The sequence below is a fragment of the Moschus berezovskii genome, chromosome 24 (assembly GCF_049115385.1).
Source record: "Moschus berezovskii isolate FMDL1 chromosome 24, NW_MosBer_1.0, whole genome shotgun sequence".
NCBI classification, from domain to species: domain Eukaryota; kingdom Metazoa; phylum Chordata; class Mammalia; order Artiodactyla; family Moschidae; genus Moschus; species Moschus berezovskii.
The window spans coordinates 48,081,226-48,107,678 of NC_142483.1; the positions used below are offsets into that span (position 1 = coordinate 48,081,226).

General features: G+C 44.0%; 1 protein-coding gene across 4 annotated transcripts; it reads right to left on the reverse strand.

Moving 5' to 3' along the window:
• Nucleotides 1-7,605: 7,605 nt before the first annotated feature.
• On the reverse strand, nt 7,606-26,431 carry LOC129548112 (zinc finger protein 621-like). 4 transcript variants are annotated; one of them, XM_088831741.1, is made up of 6 exons: nt 26,303-26,403; nt 25,512-25,595; nt 18,070-18,196; nt 17,425-17,529; nt 15,586-16,292; nt 7,606-15,030 (listed from the first exon to the last, which is right to left on the reverse strand). In XM_088831741.1, exons 1-6 carry the CDS (start codon nt 26,345-26,347, stop codon nt 15,025-15,027), a joined length of 1,074 nt encoding a protein of 357 aa, XP_088687867.1. In that variant the 5' UTR covers nt 26,348-26,403; the 3' UTR covers nt 7,606-15,024. The 4 variants fall into 4 exon arrangements, with proteins under 4 accessions (XP_088687867.1, XP_055270553.2, XP_055270549.2 ...); XM_055414578.2 differs by adding an exon at nt 22,455-22,624 and having other exon boundaries at nt 7,606-16,292; nt 26,303-26,319; XM_055414574.2 differs by having other exon boundaries at nt 7,606-16,292; nt 26,060-26,431.
• Nucleotides 26,432-26,453: the final 22 nt, after the last annotated feature.

Below are 26,453 nucleotides of genomic sequence, written 5' to 3' on the forward strand. Positions count from 1 at the left end.
GAGCCTGGTGGGCTACAGTCCATGGGGTTGCAAAGAGTCGGACACAACAGCACAGCAGAGCACAGGATATAATTATTATAAAGATCTCTTTGAAGCCAAAAAATTTAAAAAATAAAACCAGGCATTTGCTATTAGAAACAAATTTCTTGAGGACATTAACTAGACTGGGAAGAAGATGCAATGCAGGCTTTGTGTTTTTCTGGTTGGAAGGGGAACCTTAGGGCTTCCCTGGTGACTCAGACGGTAAAGCGTCTGCCAGCAATGCAAGAGACCTGGGTTCGATCCCTGGGTTGGGAAGATCCCCTGGAGAAGGAAATGGCAACCCACTCCAGTACTCTTGCCTGGAAAATCCTAAGGATGGAGGAGCCTGGTAGGCTACAGTCCATGGGGTCGCAAAGAGTCGGACACGACTGAGCGACTTCACTTCACTTCTTCAGGGGAACCTAGAAGGAAGATAGTTGTGCTCCCAGGATTGGAAAGAGAAATGGGAGGGATGCAGACGCAAATTGGGGGTATTCAGAGGGTCTGAGATGGCAGGACTGCAGGTGAGTTTGTCCACCGGTTCCTGGAAGGACTGAGCTGTAAGCCTTGAAATGTGGCAATTTTTGTGGAGGGCATTGGGTAATCTGTGTTTATGGAGTCCTCCGCATCATTCTTAAGCCATATTCAAGCTTGAGAACTAGTCTCTTGAAGGATCCCATTGGGGGTTTAAGAAATTGTGTGTGAATACATGTACACACACACACACATTTAGAAATCATACACATTCATAAACATATGCAAAAAGGCCAGAATAACATAAATTCCATTCACAGTAACATATGGATGAAAGGTTGATTTGCTATGTGTCTCTTTTGTTAAGAGTGAAAAAATGGACTCCTTGAAACCCCTGAGAAGCCCTCCCTAGTGTGTCATCAGCTGCAACTACAGTACACTGCCATGTCCTGGCTGGTAAAAAGAGGGGTATAGGCCCAGCATGATCAACTTGGACCAAGCAGGGTTTCCCCCTTGGAGATGCCCCTGCTACACATGGACAGGGGAAGGAGGGAATGCTGAAAACTGGGTAGAAGGAAGAAAAAGATTGGCTGTTCTGTAGGCAATCAACAGTAGCTGCCACATGTTTATATTGCTCTTCACAGTTATTTAGATGGAATCCATTTTCTGGTTGTGATCATTAAGGATGTAATTTTTTACATCTCACTGTACTCCATCATTCTCCCAATATATCACAAATGTTGGTTGTAAAATATGTAGTGCTTGCTTATCATGGTTGTAAATAGTTACTTGAAAAGCCAAGGTATGTTTTATGATTACATGTTTCTTATTCAACTTTTTTATTTTCCTGTACCTCATAGTTGCCTAGATTTTTCTTTTGTAATTTGCTTTGTTTTGTACTGCCCCTCAATATCCTTTCCAAATTCTCCCACAGATCTGTGAAACAATATTTATTTCTGAACAAACACTTCAGGTAATCTATCAGTTTCATTTTTGTTTTTTCAGATCTCTCTCCTTCTATTTCAATCTGGACTGGTTACTGCTGCCATCTTGAAGCTTCCTTTCTTCTTCTCCTGTGCTGGATTTCCAATTTCCCAGATCTTCTGTATTTTTTTCTACCTAACATCCTCCTTTTTCTGAAGCACACATATTCTTGTAACATGATGATTAAATTACCTAGTCCTTAGATGTCTGAAAATACATTTTATACTACTTTTAAATTTCAAACCTGCGGAAATTAGTTATTCTTAGTTCTAAGACTAATTCCATGAAGGTCATGTTATCTCTATTCACCTATTACTAACATTTTGCTCCGTTTTCTTTAGTATTTCCTTTTTCTTTCTCTCTCTTTCTCTCTCATGAATGGATGGAGGGATAGATGGAAGGAGACAGATGATAATTTTTTTCTGAAATGTTCAAGAGTAATTTGCATACATCATGGCCCTTTATCCATAAATACTTCAGTGTGTATATTTCCTTAGAATATTCTCTTATGTAATGACAATACTATTTTTAGTAAATTTAATACCAATTTTAAACTAATTTTTATACAATTTTTACCTAATTTATTGTCTATATTTTAATGTTGTATGTCAGCCCAATAATGTCTTTTATAGCACTTTATTTTTCCGTCAATAGAGCATCCACTCAAGTATTGCATTTAGCATCATATCTCCACAGTCACACTTAATCTGGAATACCGTCTCAGTCTTTGTCTTTTATGACAATTACATTTTTGAAAGAACATGGAAACTCCTTTTTGAATAGAAATACACCATACTGGGTTTGCCTGGTGATTCCCCATGATTAGATTCGGGATAATCATCCCTTACTAGGATACTCACAAGTGACGTGCTTTTCTCAGGTCATCAGGTATGAAGGATACAATCTCCAAATGCCCCTCATTGGTGGTGTTAAGTTTGATAATACAGTCAAGGTGCTGTGCAATTTGTAGAGTTTGTGATTACTCTTGCAACTGATAAGCTTTCCATGGGTAGACACTGAAGGTTATACAAATACTGTAATTCTCATTAAATTTCCCCCTATACTAAGCATCCATTGATGACTCTTATCTGAACCACTCTTTACTATAATGGTCACAAAGTGATGATTTTTCTAGTTCCAGCATTCTCAGTACATTTATAGTTAGCACTTGGCATTCTACTTGCATTAATGTAGAATCTACTTGCATAATTGTACTTGATGGATAGTCTGGCTACTCAGATAGTAAAGAATCCGCCTAAAATGCAGGAGACCTGAGCTCGATCCCTGGGTTGGGAAAATTCCCTAGAGGAGAGCATGGCAACCCACTCCAGTATTCTTGCCTGGAAAATCCCATGGACAGAGGAGCGTGGTGAGCTACAGTCCGTGGGATCGCAAAGTGTCAGACACTACTGAGTGACTAACACTTTGCCTAGGAATTAAATTCAAGTTCGAAAATCAGTTTCTTCAGAACTTTTTTTTTCTCTTTTTTTTTTCTTCAGAACTTTTAAGGCACTGCCCACTCTCTTGGAGCATCCCATGATGCTATTGAGATGTCTCGTGTCATTCCGATTCCAGTTCCTTGATGTATGTGATCTGTTCCCCACTCCCACACCCACAGAAGCTCTTAGGTTCTTTTATCTTTGGGGTTCTGACACTGCACAATGATGTGCCTGGAATTAGAATATTGTCCTTTCTTCCTGTAGGCCTAACCCCCACAGTATTTCATCATCCTACTCAACTGAAACGGGCTATTCCCTAGGACAGGTGTACAACTCTCTTCCCATCCCTTCTCTGCTCTGTGAATACTGGATCCTTCGTTTCCTGAGCTCTAAATATTTCTTTCTGGTTTACTCCGTTATTTGGCTGAATCCTCTAGTGATATACCTCAAGCACAATGTTAATGAGGGCACATGTTGCTGAGTAACAAGGGAGAGACTAATAAACCACAGAGACAAACAGAGAACTAGCACACAAGGTTGCACATGGCATAACTGTCTCCAGCATTCCTGGGACAGTCGCACCTATACCAACTTTTTCAATGTGAAAAGCAGTGCCATTTATTATTTATAGATTAGCTCTGGAAAAATAATAAGAGTGAAACAGAAGAACAAAAGGTGTAAATAGGGGCAGGTCCCCAAGGCCTACTGGCATTGCAATGAACCCTCCCCCTTTACTTTGTAAAAGGAGCCTGAATTCTGACTGAAGGAAGATGGCTCTTTGACACAAGACACTAGTCTACCATCTTCCTGGCCTGCTGGCTTTCCAGCTAAAGTCATTATTCTTTGCCCCAACAACTCATCTTTCAATTTATTGGCCTGTCCTGCTGGGAGCCGGAGAAGGCAATGGCAAGCCACTCCAGTACTCTTGCCTGGAAAATGCCATGGACGGAGGGGCCCGGTATGCTGCAGTCCATGGGGTCGCTACGAGTCAGACATGACTGAGCGACTTCACTTTCACTTTTCACTTTCACACATTGGAGAAGGATATGGCAACCCACTCCAGTGTTCTTGCCTGGAGAATCCCAGGGACCGGGGAGCCTGGTGGGCTGCCATCTATGGGGTCGCACGGAGTCGGACACGACTGAAGTGACTCAGCAGCAGCAGCAGCTGGGAGCAGGATGAGCTTGGGCTGGGTATCAAAGGGGCCCTTAGTTTAACAGAAATATTCCATTTCTTCTATTTAAAGAAAACTGTAGAAATGAACTAAAAAAAATAATAATAAACCATAACTGGGTCAATCATGTATGTACTAGATATTCATCAAAGTATTTAAGGGGATTCAAAATGGAAATATCCTAAATGTTCAATAGTAAGAGATTGGCTCCAGGAAGAAGAGAAATCCATGCAGCGCAACTTTGCTGCTGCTGCTGCTGCTGCGTCACTTCAGTCGTGTCCGACTCTGTGTGACCCCATAGACAGAAGCCCACCAGGGTCCCCCGTCCCCGGGATTCTCCAGGCAAGAACACTGGAGTGGGTTGCCATTTCCTTCTGTAGCTATTAAACATGATATTACAGATGATTTGCCGATTAGGACAGGTACATGGTATTCCGCTAACTAGATAAAGTTTATGACAGAGTATGTGCAATAATAATTCATGGAGGCATGCACATTCACTTTGTGTGTTTGTGTGGTCACCAAAGTGTTAAAAGTGGTGAAATTCAGGCCTAGGTACTTCCAGGCAAGATTTTTGCTCCAAAGCATGTATTTCTAATTAGAAAAAAAGAAACTTAAGAAATTTAAAAGCCACTTTATATGGTCAAGAGACTAAAAGGAGAAATAATATAGATACCTCTTAATTACTTATACAATAATTAGGCATCTTGTTTATAGAAATCAGAGTGCTGAGAAGGTACAAGAAAATTGCCCTGTTCCCAGCACAACAGTGCTATAAAAAGATCCTCCTTCTCAGGAATAGATAAAATTTGGCTAGGCATTTTTGCTGCCTATACATTTGAGACTCATAATTTGCACTTTTATTGATAGAATCTAATGAACGTCACTCCTTTCATAGTTAACCAATTTGCTAGTAGTCACTGAAGAAAAAATTACAACTAAGCTGTTAAGACTGCATGCAAAACAAGGGCAAGAAAACAATTCATCTATTCCATAGAAGTAATTATTTGATACACCGAAAATGCCTGCTATACTGGTGACTGTTTTTCTTACAAAGTAAAAATTCGAGCTGAAAGTGGGGATTGAAATACTTCAGTTCTACCAAGGAAACCAGAACTGAAAGAGACACATGTACCCCAGTGTTCGTTGCAGCACTGTTTATAATAGCCAGGACATGGAAGCAACCTAGTTGTCCATTGGCAGATGAATGCATAAGGAAGCTGTGGTACATATACACAATGGAATATTACTAGCTATAATAAGGAATGCATTTGAGTCAGTTCCAATGAGGTGGATGAAACTGAAGCCTATTATACAGAATGAAGTCAGTCAGAAAGAGAAACACCAATATAGTATATTAATGCATATACCTGGAATTTAGAAAGACAGTAACGACGACCCTACATGCAAGAGAGCAAAAGAGACAAAGATGTAAAAAACAGATTCTGTGGGAGAAAGCAGGCGTGGGATGATTTGAGAGAATAGCACTGAAACATGTATATTACCATACGTAAAATAGATGACCAGTGCAAGTTCAATGCATTAAGCAGGGCACTCACAGCCAGTGCTCTGGGACAACCCTGAGGGATGGGGTGAGGAGGAAGGTGGGAGGGGGTTCACAATGGGGGGACACATGTGCACCCGTGGCTGATTCATGTCGATGTGTGGCAAAAACCACCACAATACTGTAAAGTAATTATCCTCCAATGTAAATAAATTAATTAAAAAAAAATAAAGAACACAAATCTAAAAAAAAAAAGAAATACTTCAGTTCTGTCTCTAGTCGCTGTGTCCTTAAGCAAGGTCACTTACCATTTCTGGAGTTTCTTTTTATACAAACCTGAGATAGAGAAATCTAGCTTTCAGTGCATTGTGCTTAAATATTACATGGTAAATAGCACCAGGAAAGTAGATATTTTTATCTTTATTAAAATTCAAGGGGAATCCCCTGATGGTCCAGGGGCTAGGAATCCCAACTCCCACTGCAAGGGGCCCAAGGGGTTCACTGGTTGGGGAACTAAGATCTCACAAGCCAAGCATTACAGCCAAAAAAAATTAAAGGGGCTCTTGAGAAGGTGTTTTTCAAAAAAGAACACCTGGGCCCCCTGCAGTGGAAAAGAAAAACTTAAAGGTGTTCTTGAAGAAAGTAGGGAAAACCACTAAACCGTTCAGGTATGACCTAAATAAAATCCCTTACGATTATACAGTGGAAATGACAAATAGATTCAAGGGATTAGATCTGATAGACAGACTGCCTGAAGAACTATGGAAGGAGGTTCGTCACACTGTAGAGGAGGCAGAAATCAAGACCATCCCCAAGAAAAAGAAATGCAAAAAGGCAAAATGGTTGTCTGAGGAGGCCTTACAAATAGCTAAGAAAAGAACAGAAGCTAAAAGCAAAGGAGAAAGGGAAAGATATACCCATCTGAATGCAGAGTTCCAAAAAATAGCAGGAGAGATAAGAAAGCCTTCCTGAGTGATAAATGCAAAGAAACAGAGGAAAACAACAGAATGGGAAAGACTAGAGATCTCGTCAAAAAAAGCAGAGATACCAAGGGAACATTTCATGCAAAGATAGGCTCAATAAAGGACAGAAATGGGACGGATCTAACAGAAGCAGAAGATATTAAGAAGAGGTGGCAAGAAGACACAGAAGAACCATACAAAAAAGATCTTCAGGACCTAAATAACCACAATGGTGTGATCACTCACCTAGAGCCAGACCTCCTGGAATGCGAAGTCAAGCGGGCCTTAGGAAGCATCACTACGAACAAAGCTAGTGGAGGTGATGGAATTCCAGCTGAGCTATTTCAAATCCTAAAAGATGATGCTGTCAAAGTGCTGCACTCAATATGCCAGCAAATTTGAAAAATTAAGCAGTGGCCACAGGACTGGAAAAGGTCAGTTTTCATTCCAACCCCAAAGAAAGGCAATGCAAAGAATGTGCAAACTACCACACAATTGCACTCATCTCACACGCTAGTAACGTAATGCTCAAAATTCTCCAAGCGAGGCTTCAACTGCATGTGAACCAAGAACTTCCAGATATTCAAATTGGATTTAGAAAAGGCAGAGGAACCTGAGATCAAATTGCCAACATCCACTGGATGACAGAAAAAGCAAGGTAATTCCAGAAAAATATCTACTTCTACTTTACTGACTATGCCAAAGCCTTTGATTGTGTGGATCACAACAAACTTTGGAAAATTTTTATAGAGATGGGAATACCAGACCATCTGACCTGCCTCCTGAGAAATCTGTATGCAGGTCAAGAAGCAACAGTTAGAACCAGACATGGAACAATGGACTGGTTCAAACCTGGGAAAGGAATCAAGATTACCAGGAGAAAGATATGCAGATGACACTACCCTTATGGCAGAAAGCTAAGAACACAGAGCCTCTTGATGAAAGTGAAAGAGGACAGTGAAAAAGCTGACTTAAAACTCAATATTCAAAAAACTAAGATCATGGCATCCGGTCCCATCACTTCATGGCAAATAGACGGAGAAACAATGGAAACAGTGACAGACTTTATTTTGGGGGGCTCCAAAATCACTGCAGAAGGTGACTGCAGCCATGAAATCAAGACACTTGCTCCTTGGAAGAAAAGCTATGACCAACCTAGACAGCACATTAAAAACTAGCGACATTATTTTGCCATCAAAGGTCCATCTCGTTAGAGCTATGATTTTTCCAGTGGTCATGTATGGATGTGAGAGTTGGACTATGAAGAAAGCTGAGCATCAAAGAATTGATGCTTTTGAACTGTGGTGTTGGAGAAGACTCTTGAGAGTCCCTTGGACTGCAAGGAGATCAAACCAGTCAATCCTAAAGGACATCAGTCCTGAATATTCATTGGAAGGACTGATGCTGAAGCTCAAACTCCAATACTTTGGCCACCTGATGGGAAGAACTGACTCACTGGAAAAGACCCTGATGCTGGGAAAGATTGACGACAGGAGGAGAAGGCGACAACAGAAGATGAGATGGTTGGATGGCATCACCAACTCGACAGACATGAATTTGAACAATCTCCAGGAGTTGGTGAGGGACAGGGAAGCCTGGCGTGCTGCACTCCACAGGGTCGCAAAGAGCAGGACACGACTGAGTGACTGAACTGAACTGAGAAGGTGGCAAAGGTGTAAGATGAAAACTGTGACCAACTGAAGCTTCCTTTAACAGCACAAACCTTTTGTAACTAGTGAGGAGACTGGTAGAAATAACCATCATTACTGAATCATTTATGAGAAATACAAGAGCCCATCTTATAATTGGGCTTCGTGTAATAAAAGTATCAAATGTTTTCTTTAAGCAATACATTTTTTTATATATTATTTAGCTTTTAACACAATATGATTTGGGGGCTTCCCTGGTGGCGCAGTGGTTAAAAATCCACCTGCTAATGAAGAGGACAACAGGTTTGATCCCTGCTTTGGAAAGATCCCACATGCCACATGGCAACCAAGCCCACATGTCACAGTTACAGAGCCAGCGCTCTAGAGCCTGCCAGCTACGGCTACTGAAGTTGGAGAGCCTATAGCCCCTGCTCCACCCCAATGAGGTTGCCACAATGCAATGAACCCGCGCACTGCAACGAAGAGTAACCCCGGCTTGCTGTAACTAGATAAGAGTCTGAACACAGCAACAAAGACCCAGCACAGCTAAAAATAAATAAGTAAATCTTAAAATAAAACAATATCATTCTTAGGTTAAAGCAAATCATATGTCTTCTTTCTGGAGAGCCGTGAAATAGCTATTCGTACTGATCCAGGGGTTTAAAAGACCACGTTTCATAAAGTACTTTGAGAATCATTAATTCAAGATATTCTTGAAAACAAAACCCACTATTGTTTTCAGAAAACGAGTAGAGCCGAGGTTGGTGCTGGAGCATGAGGGGGCAACATTTGGGATTGGGTTCCTGGACCACAGGACAGAATGAGAGCAGCAGTAAGAGAATAGAGGAAGGAGAGGAGAGAACACTGTGTTTTCCCAGGCTGCACTGCTGATGCTGACCGCACCAAAACTCATTTCTCTATGACTCTGTACTTTGTGTAAATGTGTATAACTCGGGCTTCCCTCATGGCTCAGTTGGTAAAGGATCCGCCTGCAATGCAGGAGATCCCGGTTCGATTCCTTCGTCAGGAAGATCCCCCAGAGAAGGGAAAGGCTGCCCACTCCAGTATTCTAGCCTGGAGAACTCCATGGACTGGAGAGTCCACGGGGTCGCAGAGAGTCGGACAGGACTGAGCGACTTCCACTACTTCACTCCTTGTATGAAATGTGTCTATTTCTAAACACTCTGTTGTTGTTTTAACTCATATAAACCATAGTACGTGATTCATGGGGTCGCAAAGAGGCGCACACGACTGAGCGACTGAACTGAACTGAAACCATATTACAGTGTATCTAGGGTTGTGAGTGCGGTTTTGTTTTTGCTTTTGTTTTGTCCTGTTTTTGATTATCAATGTATTTAATATCTATCTTGAAGCACAAAATCTCCCATCTTCTTCAAAAATGGCTTGGCTACTCTGTCCTTTGCTCTTCTGTATAAATTCTAGAATTAATCTGTAAGGCTGCAGATGTGTGCGCACGCACAGACACACACAACCCCCTCCTCTAGTAATTCTGATTGGAATTGCTTTTAACATATAAATTCATTTGGTAAACATTGAAATCTGGATATTCACCTTCGCTACCCATGAACATAGCACATTCATCAGAGATTTTGGTCATTTTCTATGCCTGTAAAGAGTATTTGATATTTTATAGCTGCCCAAAATATTTTGAAAATCCTTTCTCCTTTTCAGGACTCCTCCACATTATAAATCTCTTTCTGAGAATGAATCCAAAAATTATTTCCCTGGAGTCTTTGCTATTTAGATGTCCACATACAACCAATTTTCACTGAGCGGCCACAGCTTCTTGGAAGATGGAAATAAAGGTCATGAGACCATACAGTCAGGATCCTACAAAATGGATGTGGATGCACTTGGTTTTTCTCCGAGCGTGTAGCAAACCTCCTGGAGGTCCAGCCCCTCTCTTCGGTGTGGTGAGGGTGCCAGTCTAGTAGCAGCTGCTGCTGGGTTTCCACTGGAGCCTCGTGGTACTGTCCTTGGTCCCTTTTCTGGGCATCTGCCTATGTGAGAGCCCAGCTTGGCTCCTTTCTGGGAATTCTGTAAGCTACCTAGTGGTTTGTAGCAAATCCGTTTCTGCTTAAACATGTTAAAATAGATTCTGGGGAATTCACTGATGGCCCAGTGGACAGGACTTTGCACTTTCACTGCTGTGGGCCCAGGTTCAATTCCTGGTTGGGGAACTAAGACCCTATAAGCCACACAATGTGATCAAAAAAAAAAAAAAAGGTTCTGTCGTCTGCATCTGCACACTGACCGAAAATTAGGAAGTAGAAGTGGGTTGCTGAACGTGACAGAACTGCCTTAGGACATGAGATGAGAACTGGGCGGTAGAAGATCAGATATTGCAAGTTGAAAAGGGGGAGAGATGAGGGAGGGCCCCATCTGTCTTCTCACTCTGGCACCAGGGCTGAAAGCACAGCCACTCCCCGGAGCTCAGTTATCCCAGCAGAGAGCAGAATCTATCAGCTGAGGCTGGAGAGGACTGGGCAGGAGGTACTGGGAGGTTTGAGAGAGAAGGTGCATATCAGCAGTCCAGGAAAATGAAGGGAACCCTGGAGATACAGTATGATGTAGGAGGCACTAAGGGCCTACTTGAAGTTACTTGTCGTGAACCTCAAGCAGGATAATTCCACATGACAATGTGCTTTTCCCTGACCACTTTTGGAGGCATGGATGCAGGCTCAAAGAAGGCAAAGAACTGCCATTTAGTCAGAGATGGGGTCCTGCCAACTGAGTACACCAAAGGCAGAAAAGGGCAAGGCCATTAAGGGAGAATGTAGAGGAACTGTTATAATAACTGACCATGGACTTTAAGCAGGATAAAGAAAGAACAGGCATGAAGGAAGTGAAGGGCACTGAAAGGGGGAACGGTGGGAGCTGAAGGACTGTTAGCATCAGGATTCTAAAAGGAAGAAACTGGAAAGACAGGTCACAGAGCAAGATATTTTAAGTGCTGAGGTTACAGAGGGGTGAAGTTTTAAAATGGCAAGGTCTCGGACGTGATCAAAGGAGTGGTTCAGGTAAAATGAAAGGGTAAGAAAGAAAATGAGAGGTGAGCTGTTGGAAGGCTCATCCACTGAAAACACCAAGAATTAAGATTAATGTTGAACAGAATGACAGCAGGTGATGAGCTGACATCTTCAAGGAACAAAGGGCATGTGACCCAGAGGTTCCAGCCTGATGACAGGATTCAAAGGTGGAGGTGGCTTTGGGGCTAATTGAGAGGTAAAGAATGGCCTGAAACTGGCACAGAGAAAGAAGACCCAGAATATGTGATGTGAGGGATGGTGCTGGGGAAGCAGCATCCTCAAGAGATGAGCAGGCTTTGATCAGAGCAGGAAGGACTTAACATTCAGTGTGGTTCCCTGACACCCAAAATTCCTGCTACACTGCTAGCAAGGAGAGAAAGGTGGGGAAGTGACAAAGAATCTAAGTCTTTCTTAAAGACTTTAAGCCAATTTTCCTGTTCTTTGCCCCATCTTCCCCATACACTTTCAGAGGTTATCTGAATCGTTCCTAAGCTTTTCTGCCACATGAGGGCGCTGCTCAGCTCCCTGCAATGTGGCTTAGGATTTACTTTTCTCAACTCTGCTCCAAGTCACAACTCTTTCATCCGATTTCGAGCTTTCAAAGTGTTATCATCAGCTTATTTTCACTGTCCTGAGTTTACGTCTTTTAATTTTTCATTTATTTTTCTTAAAGGGGTTTCAGGAGGGTGTGGAGGTCAACATGTTCAACCACCATCTTTACAAAACTACATTGTGCATCTTATTTCCACAAAGTTTACTGGAGGAAGAGGGGTCTATTTGTTTGGTTTTAGTTTCTGGTTAATTTTTTTGGCTCCCACCACTACCACCAGCCCAAATTTTCTGAACTGCAAGCCTTCAAGTCCACCTTCTGCCACATCGCATAGACCCCGCTATGTCTCCTGACTGCTGTTCATTTCTAAACCATCTGCAGCATCCACTCTGTGCTCTCTTTAACCCAGGAGCTATTTTAAAGTGTATTAATTTATGTAAGAAAAAAAATGTTCTCACTTCAGCCAACACACAAGTAAACAACAAAAACAGCAAAAAACAGCCACTGTCCATTTCAGGAACTGCCTGGTGGTGGAGAACTCAAGGACTCCACAGGCCACATCAGATCTCTTTCCCCTTCTCTTTTCATCCCTTTGGACCAATTCCACTTGCTTTTCTCTCTCCTTCTAAACTGACACCACCCAAACTACTTGTAGAGGTCTCTTTCCTGAAGACCACTGAGAAATAGCGCAAGCCTTTTATCAATGTATGCCCCCAGACATCTGCTCAAGGCAGCTCTCTCAAAGCATGGTCCACACTAAAGGTCTGGGCATCACCGTGGATATCCACAATCAGACACTTTGCTGTAGAGCAGAAACTAATGCAACATTGTAAATCCATTATATTACAGTAAAAAGTTTTTATAAAATCAGCCTCTGAGAGCTAGGCCAGAAAATTACTCATTTTACACCAGGTTATTCAGACACATGGCAAAATTTAAGAAGCACTAATTGCAAGGTAGAAACATGTAGCTAGAAAAGCAACTTTTAAAAAATGCATGGCCCCTTCCATGAACATTTAAGGATTTACTTTAAATTTGTGTTAATAAAGGCATACCTTGGAGATACTGTGGGTTGGGTTCCAGACCACCATGATAAAGCAAATACACCATGAAAGCAAGTCACACGAATTTTCTGGTTTCCCAGTGCATATAAATGTTGTTTACACTATAGTCTATGAAGTGTCTAACAGTATCATGTCAGGGAAAAAAAAAAAGGAAAATCCTTAATTAAAAAATACTTTATTGCTAAAGTATCTTAGCCATTATATGATAATGTAGTGCTGCCACAAACTTTCAATTTGTAAAAAACACAGTATCTGCAAAACAGATACAATGAAGCACAATAAAATAAGCTGTGTTATTTTCCCAGAAATTACTTCACATAGTCCTTTGCATAGTTATAAAAGACCTCATTTAAGGTCAAAAGCAAGACCAATCCAAAATTGTTCTTCACTAACCTGTCACAACCTCCTGAGAGGCCCTTGGACTGCAACGTGATCAAATCAGCCCTGAATATTAATTGGAAGGACTAATGTTGAAGCTGAAACTCCAATACTGTGGCCACCTGATGCGAAAAGCTGACTCACTGGAAAAGACCCTGATGCTGGGAAAGACTGAAGGCAAAATGAAAAGGGGACAGCAGACGATGAAATGTTTAGATAGCACCACAGATCAATGGACATGTACTGAGCTAACTTCAGGAGACAGTGGGGGATAAAGGAGAATGGGGGGTTACAGGTTTGATCCCTGGTCTGGGAGGATTCTACATACCATGGGGCAACTAAGGCCATGTGCCACAAATACTGAGTCAAAGCACCCTAGAGCCCACGTTCTGCAACAAGAGAAACCACTGCAGTGAGAAGCCCACACACAACTAGAGAAAGCCCATGTGTAGCAACAAATACCCAATGCAAACAAAAATAAATAAAAATTATTTTTTAAAAAATTCCACAGGCGTATTCAGATTTTCCCCAGATCGCCTGCTCCTATTTCTTTAGTAATTTGCCAAACTCATATTTATAATTTATGCTATCTGGTGAAAAGTGCAGAAACCAACGCCACTTGCAAATAGGAAGCCAAAATGCCCACTAAGAAAAATTTACACAATGGATGGAGCGAAGATGAATGTCTTGGTGTACATGTACTAAAGAAACCAAAGTTAAAAGGAAACAACCAGGGACTTTCCAAAGTGGTCCAGTGACTAAGACTCCGAGCTCCTAATGCAAGGGAGCCTGGGTTCGATCTCTGGTCATGGAACTAAGATCCCACATACCACAAGGCAACTTAAGCCCGTGTGTCACAACTAGAGAAGCGCCTGTGCCACAGTGAAGATCCAGAAGGGCCAAATACATTTTTAAAAAGTTCATTTGCTTAAAAGAAAAAAGAAAGAAACAGCCAGGTATCAAGAGCAAAACTAAAGATAAAAAAACAATTTCATGTTTCAAGACCTGACTGTTCTCAATCATATAAATGATTGTTATCATTTTTTTAATTATTTTAAAATTATTTTAACATTTAATTAACATTTTTAAATTTATTATTTACTTATTTTTTACTGTGCTGGGTCTTCATTGCTGCACAGGCTCTTCTCTAGTTGCAGCAAGTGGGGGCTACTCTCTAGCTGCAGTACATGGGCTTCTCACTGCAGTGAGAGGTGGCTTCTCTTGCTGCAGAGCACATGCTCTGGGGCTCGCAGGCTTCAGCAGCTGTGGCACGTAGGCTCAGTACTTGCGGCTCCCGGGATCTAGAGCGCAGGCTCAGTAGTTGTGACGCACAGGCTTAGTTGCCCTGCGGCATACGGGATCTTCCCAAACCAGAAATCAAACCCATGTCTCCTGCGTTGGCAGGGAGATTCCTTACCACTGAGCCACCAGGGAAGCCACATATATGTTTTCTAACTGGTTATTTCACAAGATTTTTAGCAGAGACGTATAAGATTCTCAATGATCTATGTCAAGGACAACCCAACTTCGCCTACATGAATACACACCTTCAGCCACTGAACCACCTGCATTTATTTTTAAAGGCCCTGGATGGAAGCTTATGCCACTTTTAAACTCTGACAGATCTTACATGGCTGTTTCTCCCAGGCAGCTTCTCTCACATCACAGGGGCCTGACACGGGGATATCTTCACTCAAACATCCCTAATTTGCCACAGCGTCCTACCAGCACTTCACCCACGGGCAGCACCATGATCCAGATACGGTCAGTACTGTTCAAGTCTGAAAAGGACCAATTGAAAGTCAAGTGTTTCCATTTTCTGCCCAGAAGAAAAGGGAATATATTATATAAACACAGTCTTTAAATATATCTCAATTACAAAGGAGTTTATGCTGAAATAGCTGGAATACAGGTACAGTGTAAAAGCTACAGATCAAGCTGAAGTAGGTTAGAGATCTGCTGTAACAGTCAGAGAAGGGCCAAGAACGAGGTCAGTGGGGGTGAGGAGAAGGCGTCAGAATAACTGGGGAAGGCTTCACAGTGGGAGGAAGACCCTGGAAGACACGAACTACTTGGACAGGGGAAGAAAGAACCCCAGAGGCGGGCAGCAGCATGAACACGGGCCCGGAGGCAGGAAGGAGGATGGCATGTGGCAAGGCCACAGCCACAGCAGGAGCAGAGCCCGGGCCCTGGAGACACCCGGGAGCTAAGGATGCAGAGGGGCCCTGGGGACGCAGCAGGGGCGGACCGAGAGCCTTGCGGGGCTTTTTCTCCACGGGGTGCACTTTCTGATGCTGAACAAAGCTGCCGTACCACTTGAAGGCTTTCCCACACACCTTACACTCATAGGGCTTCTCTCCGGTGTGAACTCTCTGGTGCTGAATGGAGGTGATCTTCTGGGTGAACGCCTTCCCACACTCCTTACACTGGTAAGGTTTCTCCCCAGTGTGGATGCGCTGGTGGACAATAAAAAGTGACCTACACCCAAAACCTTTCCAACACTCCTTGCACTTATAGAGCTTCTCCCCAGTATGCAGCCTCTGGTGCTGCAGGTAGGCGGCGCTCCGACGGAAAGCCTTGCCACACTCCTTACACGCGTAGGGCTTCTCCCCCGTGTGGATCCTCTGGTGCTGGGTCAAGGCGGTGTTGGAACTCAGACCTTTGCCGCACTCCTTACACTCATAGGGTCCTTGGCCAACGTGATTTTTCTCATGCACAACACAGTCGTAGCTGGACTTGAAAGCTTTGCCGCACTCCTTGCACTTGAAGGGCTTTTCCCCGGTGTGGCTCCTCTGGTGCCGAAGAAGCTTTGAGTTATATCGGAAGAGCTTCCCGCAGGCCCTGCACTGGTAGAACTTCATGCCGCCTCGAAGGATCAGACTGGGATTCACATTGAAAGTCCGCCACACTGCCTTGCTTCCACACTCCAAGTGCTGAGACTCGTTTGCGAGAGGCCTTCCCGCGGGCCTGCCCTGGGCCTCTGTGCCCGCAGAGGCTTGCTGCTCTCCCGCGGGCTCTTCTGTCTTGAAGCCCCTCTCACCACCTGACCAAAGAAACCACAAGTTTCCTCGTTACTGAACCGGGAGGGAAACGGAATCCAGCGGTCCTGGTTTCCTCCTGTAGGATGCGCTATTTCAGAAATATACCATGAGATGGTTATGAGCTTCCATAAGAGAGAATAAGAGAGAAAGAGAAAAACAACAGCATAAACCGGACAAGTGACGACACTGCAGTCCAGGAAGTGCCTCTTATGAGGAAGGGCTGGGCGATGAACCAGGGCAGGTGAGGTGGGCAAATGAGAACTTCAGGAGTGGGAAGGAAAGGAAGCAGGAGGGGAAGAAAAGAGCAAAAGAAGAATGGGCGAGGTAACAAATGCAAACAGGCTTCAAAAGAGAGAGAGGGAGACCCCCAAGGAGGGAAAAGACATCCTTGAGACGAAGGGGAGCACCGAGCAGCCCGGAAACACCAACAGAGAAAAGATGGATCCCAATGCCCCACCTGGAAGCCAGGAAACCACCCCCAATTCTATGTAACAGCCAGATAATTCTATTTTAAATATTTTACATAATATTCTGGGATAAAAGATTCTTTCTTTTAGGAAGTCAGAGGGAACATAAGGTGACTTGAGAACTGTAGGCCACTGTGGTGTTGCCACTGAAGGAATCACTTTTTACAGCATTACTGTATGTGTGAGAAGCGAGGCCTGAAGAGTTTCTTCCTAAAGGAAAGAAAACTCAAGTAATTAAAACCTTCCAGGACTGACTGGTGGTAAGCAGCCTGGAAATTTTAGGATGGGTGGGTGTGTCTTGAGAGTGTGGTAATGGAGGAACATCCTTGCTCTTTCCTCTATGGCCCCATTTAAAACAAATTCATTGTAAACCACATTATGGAACTTTAAAATACTAAAACTGATATAAACACTAAAAAGGCAAATAAAATCATAGATATGGTACAAATCAATCAGTCTGATGCACAGAATCACCCTTTCCTTAAAGTATGGCTGAAATCCTACCACCCTGCCATGAAAACTGTCCTGACAGGTTCGGGATGGGAACTCAATACAGGTCAGCGAGTGTGCCGAGTCAGCTACAGCGAGCTTTGCTCTCCACTGCAGGAGAAACATTTCCAGTAAACCAGGAAGGCAAAACCAGAAGGTGCTAAGTCCCCTTACTCACCTGGACTGATGCCTCTCAAATCCTCTGCTTCCCAGGGATCGGGGTCCCATGGAGCTTCCCCTCTCTCCAGCTGGGAGATCAGATCAGGTCTGGGGAATGGAGACACTACTCCAACAAGAAAGACAGACAGACAAGGTGAGGGGAGACATCCAGAGCTGTGACTGAGATCCCTCTGCCCACCCCAAGGCAGGCGAGTTGGGGGGAGAAGGGGACTGCCTGGGGGACCCATGAGCCACACAGGGGTTCTGAGGAAGGGGTCCAAACTGCACTCCATGGCAAGATCAGGGAGACAGTGACTCTCCCCAGGGAGAAAGTACAAGCTCGCCCTGACTCAGAAGAAAGGACATCCCCTCAGGAAGGATGAATGTACCGATATCCTGGGAGGCTCCTGCACACAGGAGAGGGCCCACACCCACGGCACTGCAAGGACGGAGGAACTGAGGTCTCCTGGGGGCACCCCAAGAGTCCTTTCCCTCAGGGTCCAAAACCACGCTCTTTCCTGGGAAGGAATAAAGTCCAACTTCAAAGCCAAGAGGAACCTGGGATTTCCCTACTCAGCATCTGCACAGACCCCTAAGGACTACCAGAACTCCCAAGACATCTGAGGAAGATATCAACCATCAGAAGGCCACTGAGAGACCTTACCGAGAGAAGCCACATTTGCATAATTCTCCAGCATCACCTCCCTGTACAGGGCCCTCTGCGTAGAATCCAGGCTGGCCCATTGGTTCTGGGTGAAGTACACAGCCACGTCCTCAAAGGTGACTGGCTCCTGAAACAACAGGTTCCTGTTCAAGCTCTGAGTGAGGGCCAGAGCGGGCCAGTGTGAACTTCAGGGAAGAAATGGGCCTGCCAAGATCTGTGACTCTGAGCCCCATGGAAGCTCTGTTCTATGGACAAGAACACTGGTTCCCACCTTCAAATGTGGATCACCAAGGCTGTCCTACCTGCTCAGCTCTGCAGCTCCAAACTGTCATCCCAACCTCACAGCCTGGCATCAGGGGCTCTCCAGGCTGTAACTGTATCAACCTCTTATGTTCATGTCTCCATGGAGCTGTCTCTCTAGGACCCACAGACCTGAGGTACCCATAACCCGTCACCTTATTCTCTGTACACCAACTACTCTCCCTATCTCCTCTCAGCCAAAGTACATGTACACCGCCACATGTATTCCCTGCTCCAGTTTCTCCGTGGCCTTCCCCACCAGCTTCCACTACACACAGAGAAGCCACTCCTTAGAAATAGCCCCAGTACAGCTACACGTTAAAAAAAAAAAGAAATCAGAACATTCTTTAACACAATATATAATAACAAAATCAAAATAGATTAAAGATCTAAATGTAAAACAGGATACTATAAAACTCTTAGAGGAAAACATAGGCAGAACACTTTTTGATTGACATAAATCACAGTAATATCTTTTCCAGTTCATCTCCCAGAGTAATGAAAAACAAAAATAAACAAATGGAACCTAATTACACTCAAAAGCCTTTGCACAGCAAAAACCCAAAGTGAGAGAAAATATCTACAAACAATACGACTGACAAAGGATTACTCTTCCAAATTTACAAACAGCTTATGCACTCAATATATATAAAAAAAAATATCCAATCAAAAATGGGCAGAAGATCCAAACAGACATTTCTCCAAATAAGACATACACATGGCCAAGAGGCATGTGAAAAGATGCTCAGCATCTTTAGAGAGACTATTAGAGAAATGCAAGTCAAAACTGCAAAGAGGTATCACACTGTTCAGAACAGCCATCACCTAAAAATCTACGAACAATAAATGTTGGAGAGGGTGTGGAGAAAAGTGAACCTCCCTACACTGTGGATGGGAATGTACAGCCTCTGTGGAGAAGAGTACAGAGGTTCCTTAAAAAACTAAAAATAGAGCTACCAAATTACTGAGCAATCCCACTGCTGGGCATATCCAGAGAAAACCGTAATTCAAACAGATACATGTACCCCAGCATTCACTGTAGTGTAGCACTGTTCACAACAGCCAGGACTCGGAAGCAACCGAAATGTCCATCGATGAGGAATGGATAAAGAAGACATGGTACAGATAAACAATGGAATACTGTTGCTGATGATTCGCAATTCAGTCGTGCCTGACTCTCTTGCGACCCCAAAGGCTGCAGTCCACCAGGCTCCTCTGTCCATGGGATTTACCAGGCAAGAACACTGGCGTGGTTGCCATTTTCTCCTCCAGGAGGTTCTCCTGCGTCTCCTGCATTGGCAGGCAGATTCTTTACCACTGAGCCACCTGGGAAGCCCACAATGGAATAGACTTGAATAGAGAATGAATTTGTGGTTACCAGAGAGGAAGGTCAGTGGGGAGGGAAAGACTGAGAGCTTGGGACTGACATGTATACACTACTATGTTTAAAAGAGATAACTGACAAAAGGCCCACTGCATGGCACAGGGAACTCTGCTGTATATTCTGCAGTGACCTATACAGGAAAAGAATTTGAAAAAGAGTAGATACTTGAATATGTATAACTGAATTGCTGTGCTGTATACCTGAAACTAACACACTGTTAATCAACTATACTACAACATGAAATAAAAATGTTTTAAAAAACACTCCCAATATTTCACAAATTGCTTTTCATTCCTTCTTACCATATTAGAAGGCCAGCTCTCTTGAAGGAAACCTGCAGCCTGCCTATTCCGGCCTCTTCTCTGAAACACACATCTTCAAAGAAGGCTGGCTGTGCGCTCTCTCCAGGCACGGGCACATCCCCTGCCCCGCATCTTGAGCTTCATCCCACTTGAGGAAGTTCACCCCTCTCTGTCTCCCCAGGCCACCTCCATCATCCCAAGAGCGACGTGAGCTCATATTCATAGACTAGACCCGAGGCACCAGGCTCTTGGGTGGGTACTACTAAATCTTGTCTGTCATTTACTCTTTACAACACAATGTGAAGTCAGAGTTGTTTACCCCCATTTTTCAAAGAATGAAACTGAGTCCAGAAAAATTCACTACTTTGCCCAAAATCACACAGCCAGGAAGTGACCGAGCTGGGACTTCAACCCAAACTTGTCAAACAGCAAACCTGGGCTCCTCCCACATAGCGAGCTGCCTCCGACACAGGGTTCATGAACTTCTCCAAACACAAAGCCAACCCCTGAACCTCCTCATAACCTGGTGTCGCCCCTGTCTGGAGATCTTTTCACACCCACAACTTCCAAAATCAACAGTCAGTCCATCTTTATCATGCTCCCTCCAGGCTACACGGGGCCCATCCCCCAGTCTAGACTGATGGATCAGCTATTTCAGAACAGCACACATCATCCTGGAAGCCAGAGCCTCTGCACCTTCTGACACACAGGAACAGTGTCTAACGGCGCCCACCGGCTGCCCTCTTCGCTTCTGTGGACAGACTGCACGATGCAGGCCACAGAGACTGGGCTCCCAGCCTGGAAGGGGCTTCCTGACTCCTGCACCTTCGCACCCTGATGACCCCACAGACGATCCCACCTCCTGGGAATCTCACTACCCTATGCAGTCGGCGTTCTTTTCAGCCAATGAAAATGAAAACACCTACCCACTGGGGCTCAGCTAAGCCCCTAACTCTCTGAGTGTCCCAATCTCTGCCGGCAGCCCCCAGAGCAGCCTGTGCACTGGAGACAGCACAGGGGACAGGGAGAAGGGAACACTCTCACAACAGCTGCTGGAGGAAGCAGGGCAGAAGAGCATCCTCAGGACAAACACTGGTAACTGCTCCTAGCTACTCTCCTCGCTCTACACTCAGCTCCTTACAAGGGGGTCCTTTTCAAATCACAACTAGGGAATTCAAAAGGAGAGAGTGAAAGAAAAAGAACATAAAAGAACAAATTTAGAAACTTCTCAAAGGAGAACTGACCCTTAAACTGGGCACTGACAAAGTCCACAGGGCGCCTGGAATACTTGAGCCCAAAATCCAAACATCAGATAGAACCATGATGTCCTGTGAGTAATCACCAATTCAGCAACAAGGCATTAAGGGAGTCTAAGGACAGCAGCCATAGCCTGGTAAGAAAACCGAAGTTCACTCTGCTTCCCGGAAGTCAAGTCTCACTCCCTCACATCTCCAGAGCTGCTCTCACAGTCTCCCCCACCCAGTACCATCTTCCTTGACACGCTGTTCTTCCCACCTGCTTTCAAATATTTCCAGGTATCATGAGTCCCAAAAAACGCCCATTATTAAAGGGGAACTTGGGCTTCCCTGGTGGTCTAGTTTTTAGGAATCTGCCTTGCAATACAGGGGACACTAGTTTGATCCCTGGTCTGAGAAGATTCCACATGCTGTGGAGCAGCTAAGCCCACGTGCTGCAACTACGGAAGCCTGCGGGCCTAGAGACTGCGCTCCACGACACGAGAAACCACTGCAACGTAGAAGCCCTCAAACCGCAACGAGAGAGTAGTCCCACTCACAACTAGAGAAAGCACGGCAACAATAAAGACCCAGTGCAACCAAAATAAGTAAAACATGTTTTTTTAAATGAAGGGGAACTTACTATTTTAAGACAGTTAGGCTGTTGATACAATTTTCTTCCTCCTGTGGATGGTCCCTGTGTACCTCCACCTTATTTTTCTCCACTGTATTTTTTCATCATCTGACAAATTACACTTTCATCGTGTATCTCCCTGTCACCAGAATGTAAACCATGAGGCAAGGATTCTGCTTTCTTCATTATTGCTTTCCTAGTGCACAGTAGGTTTTCCTAGTAGCTTTCCCTAATGCTTTTCCTAGTGTCTGGCAGATCCAAGATGATTAATATGAATCTGGGGAAAGAATTAATTTCAAAAATGGTTCGATCACAAATAGAATTTTTACGCTTATGAAGAAGGTCAGAAAAGAACAGCAAATACCACTTTCACAGGGAAATGCCAGGGCACATCTATTAAAGCTGCTGCTGCTGCTGCTAAGTCACTTCAGTCGTGTCCGACTCTGTGTGACCCCATAGACAGAAGCCCACCAGGCTGCCCCATCCCTGGGATTCTCCAGGCAAGAACACTGGAGTGGCTGATAATTTACCATGTGCTAAGTTTCTCAGTTCAGTTCAGTTCAGTCGCTCAGTTGTGTCCGACTCTTTGCGACCCCATGAATCACAGCACGCCAGGCCTCCCTGTCCATCACCAACTCCCGGAGTTCACTCAAACTCATGTCCATTGAGTCGGTGATGCCATCCTCCTTTCGGTAAAAGACTGGACAAGCAGAATAAATATAGCTAATGAAGTAACATAAATATCTTTGCTTGCAGATGAAATGGCTATCTGCCTAAAAAACATCCAAGATCCAAAAAAAATAAATGAAAAACATTTAAAACTAACAAGATAATTCATTAAGTTAGCTAGATATAGGATACATGAACCAAAATGATTAGCTTTACTAAATATCACTATGAATGATTAAAATACAAAATGGGAGAAAATAAGATGCCATTCATATGAAAAGAGCTAAGAGTAGACCCCACAAAAACCTGCAAAACCAAGATGAAGAAAACTAAATGATTATTATAATAAACAAAACAGGAAATGAATAAATTAGAATATACAGTGTTTCTAAATGGGAAGAATCAAACTTGTAAAGAAGCCAATTATCCCCAATTTTGCCTATGATTCCAATAAAATCAACTTCTCCACCAAAAAAAATCAATGGGATGAATGCAGACGCTGGAGCTCATTTAAAGTCATCTAAGAAAAGCAAGTGTGAGAGACGACCTGACAGGGTTTTGAAGGAAATACATTTTTGGAAGAAAAGATGGGAGGGAATTGAAGCCTACCTGAAAAGGACAACACTTCAAGGAAATGAGAATATAAGCCACAGACAGTGAGAAAACATTTAAAGAGACACACATAATAAAGGACTATTATCCCAAACACACAAAGACTCTAAAAACTCAACAGGAAAATGAACCCAATGAAAAAGTGGGCAAAAGGCCCGAACAGACATTTCACCAAAGAAGTTATACAGATGGCAAACAATTATACAGAAAGATACTCTACAACTTCTGTGTTCAGGGAAATGCAAATCAAAACAATGAGATACCACAGTAGAATGACCAAAATCCGAAACACTGACACCACCAAATACTGGAGAGGATGTGGAGCAACACGAACTCTCATTCACTGCTGGTGAAAATACAAACCGGTGCAGTCACTTTGGAAGACAGGTTAACAGCTCCTTACAAAACTAAACACATTCTTACCATAGAATCCAGCAATCATACTCCTTGGTATCTTCCCAGTGAGCTAAAAACGTATGGCCACACAAAAACAAGCACAAGGATGTTTACAGCAGCTTTATTCACAACTGCCAAAACTTAGAAGCAAGCAAATGGTCCTTCAATAGGTGAATAAACTGTGGTACAGTCAATGGAGTATTATACAGCGCTTTAAAAAGCTATTAAGCCATGAAAAGTCACACAGGAACCTGAAATGAATACTACTAAGTGAATGAAACCAACATGAAAAGGTATGATACCAATTACATAGTATTGTGGAAAAAGCAAAAAGATTGACAGTTGCCAGGGAGGGCAGGACACAGGATTTTTAGAGCCTGTGAAAAGACACTATATTGATAATAGTAAATACATGTCATTATACATGTGTAACCCACAGAATGTACAACGCCGAGAGTGAACCCTAGTGCAAGCTACAGACTCTGGGTGACTGTAATGTGTCAATGTAGGTTCGTCAATTGAACTAATGTACCAGTCGGATAATGGGTTATGCGTGTATGGAGCCAGAAAGCATATGGGGACTCTGTGCTATTTGTTTAATTATGTTATGCACCTAAAACTTCTCTTAAAAAAAAAAAAAAAAAGAAGTCTACTAAGAAAAGAAAAGGGTGGGGAGCAGAGAGAGCAAAACTTATCCTCTTACCTGGATTGTAATATCCTCCAAAATGATTCACATTCTTTTGCAACCAACTCACCCCTATGGGCCAAAAATCTTTTTGATCATGTAAATCATCCCTTTCACATGTCCTGCTTAAAATCCTTTAGGGTCTTCCTACTGAACTCAGAAGTGAAACCAGAGTCTTCACAGTGACCTCCGAGACACTAGTTGTGCCTAGTTGTCCCACCTCACAATGAACTACTTCCCTAACCTCTCTCTGTCTCTAGAATACAGCCAGCTCTCTCCCCTACCTCAGGGCTGATGCGTTTGCTATCCTCCCTGGAAAGCTCGGCTTTGGCCCTCTCTCCAGTCATTCTCCATCCTATTTTTACCTCTTTCATGAGGTCTCAAGCTCATGTGACCACCTCTATGAGGGCTTCCCTGACGACCACCTTCAAAGGGAGCTTCTTCGAGGCTTCTCAAATTTGAGAGGGTGCATGAGAATCACCCACAGAACTTGCTACAACAGACTCCTGACCCGACCTACCCTCCTCCCCAATATGATTACTGATCTAGGGTGGCACCTAGCAATCTGCAATTTTAATTAGCACCCAAGTGATCCTGATGCTGCCCATCTGTGGACCTCACTGTTAGGAAGCACTGTACTTGAGCAACAGGTACTTATGATACCAACTTACTTGTTTTTGGTAAAAGTACCCTGCACGAGAAAGGAGAACTTGTCTGCATTACTCAGCACTATGTGCCTAGTCTGAAAGCACATATGGAAAGAACAATGCAAGTCTCTCTGGGATACACCTAGTATTTGTGGAGCAATCTCTTCAATTAAGAATTTTTCTCAAGCGGTTTCTCACCTAGCAACCTTATTTTTTGTGTGTGCTAATACCATATTCCTGATTTATCCTCCATCACCACCATGCTTCCCTTTAGACAAAGTTGTTTTCTATATCTGTGCACACAACTTTTATTTGTAGAATATCTCAAATGATCTCGACTTTCATGTTCTGGGGGAATTTCTTGACATGGGTCCCCCCTTTTCTACTTAAAACCTATATATTCAAACTCTTCACTCTACACACAAGACTCTTACCTCCTCCACCACGTATTTACAACCTTAGCCCTGGGGATGGACTCAAGAGGGAAACCACTGCCTGGCCAAATTAGGCCTTTTCGGTCCCTTCCTAATGACCTGATAGCTAATGACTTTTAAGACTGAAAGGAATGGTAGGCTCACCTGAGGCCAAGTGGTTTGGAGCATGGCTGATGTCCCCTGGCTCTGTGCACTCTTCCCGCTTTGGAAAAGCAAGAACCTTAAAAGCTAAGAGAAGAAGAGCCATGAGCGCAATGGTCCCTTTTCTACATCACCCACAACCGCACAGTCTTCCATCTCATTTCCAGCATTGGCAGGAGACTCTACCAGCCCTCCACTAGCTGATCGCCCCCACCACCTCATGAATTTCTCTAGCTGGTCTTAGGGACAATCCACCACCTGCCTCCTCTGCCCAAGAGCGCTCCTGGGACCATTCACACCGAGTGGACCGAGATACACATGACGAATCCGGCCCCTACAGTGCTGGGTCTGAACAAACTTAAAAACCTAAAAAAGTGCTTATGGGGACCACGTCATTGACTCCCAAAAGTGCCTATGGCGAGGAGACAAGGGTGGCTGGATTTGGACTGAGTAAAATATTCAGGGTCACAAGAGCTATCAGGGCACGGGAGACCCCGAGAGGCTCTCCACCCAAGCAAGCAGGAGACCCCAAACATCAGAAACTTCAGTACCGGCCACGGGGGGCTGCTGGGCCAACTTCTTTTAGACAAAAAAGGATCACGCCTCGGTGGGCAAGGGACTGGACCAGGACTCTAGAGGCCCCGCAGCCACCTCGGCGGCTTCTGTGAGGCCGAGACGCCGGGGCATCCGGTCAGAGGGAGGTGAGTTCAGGGGCAGCGTGCTGACGAGGCGCTAAGGAAAACGAGGAAGCCGGCGCATAACGGGACTGGCAAGAAGAGCTAGCCAGAATTTACCCTCTTTCCCTCATAACCCCTAGAAGCGGTTCTCTCAAAGATCATGCAGAACCGAGCGCAGGTGTCCACCGTGCCTCTAGGTCGCCCAACTCGGTGGTTCCGGCGGCGCGACCTCACGTAACCCGAAGGGGCTGGGCTTCGGACAGGCGCT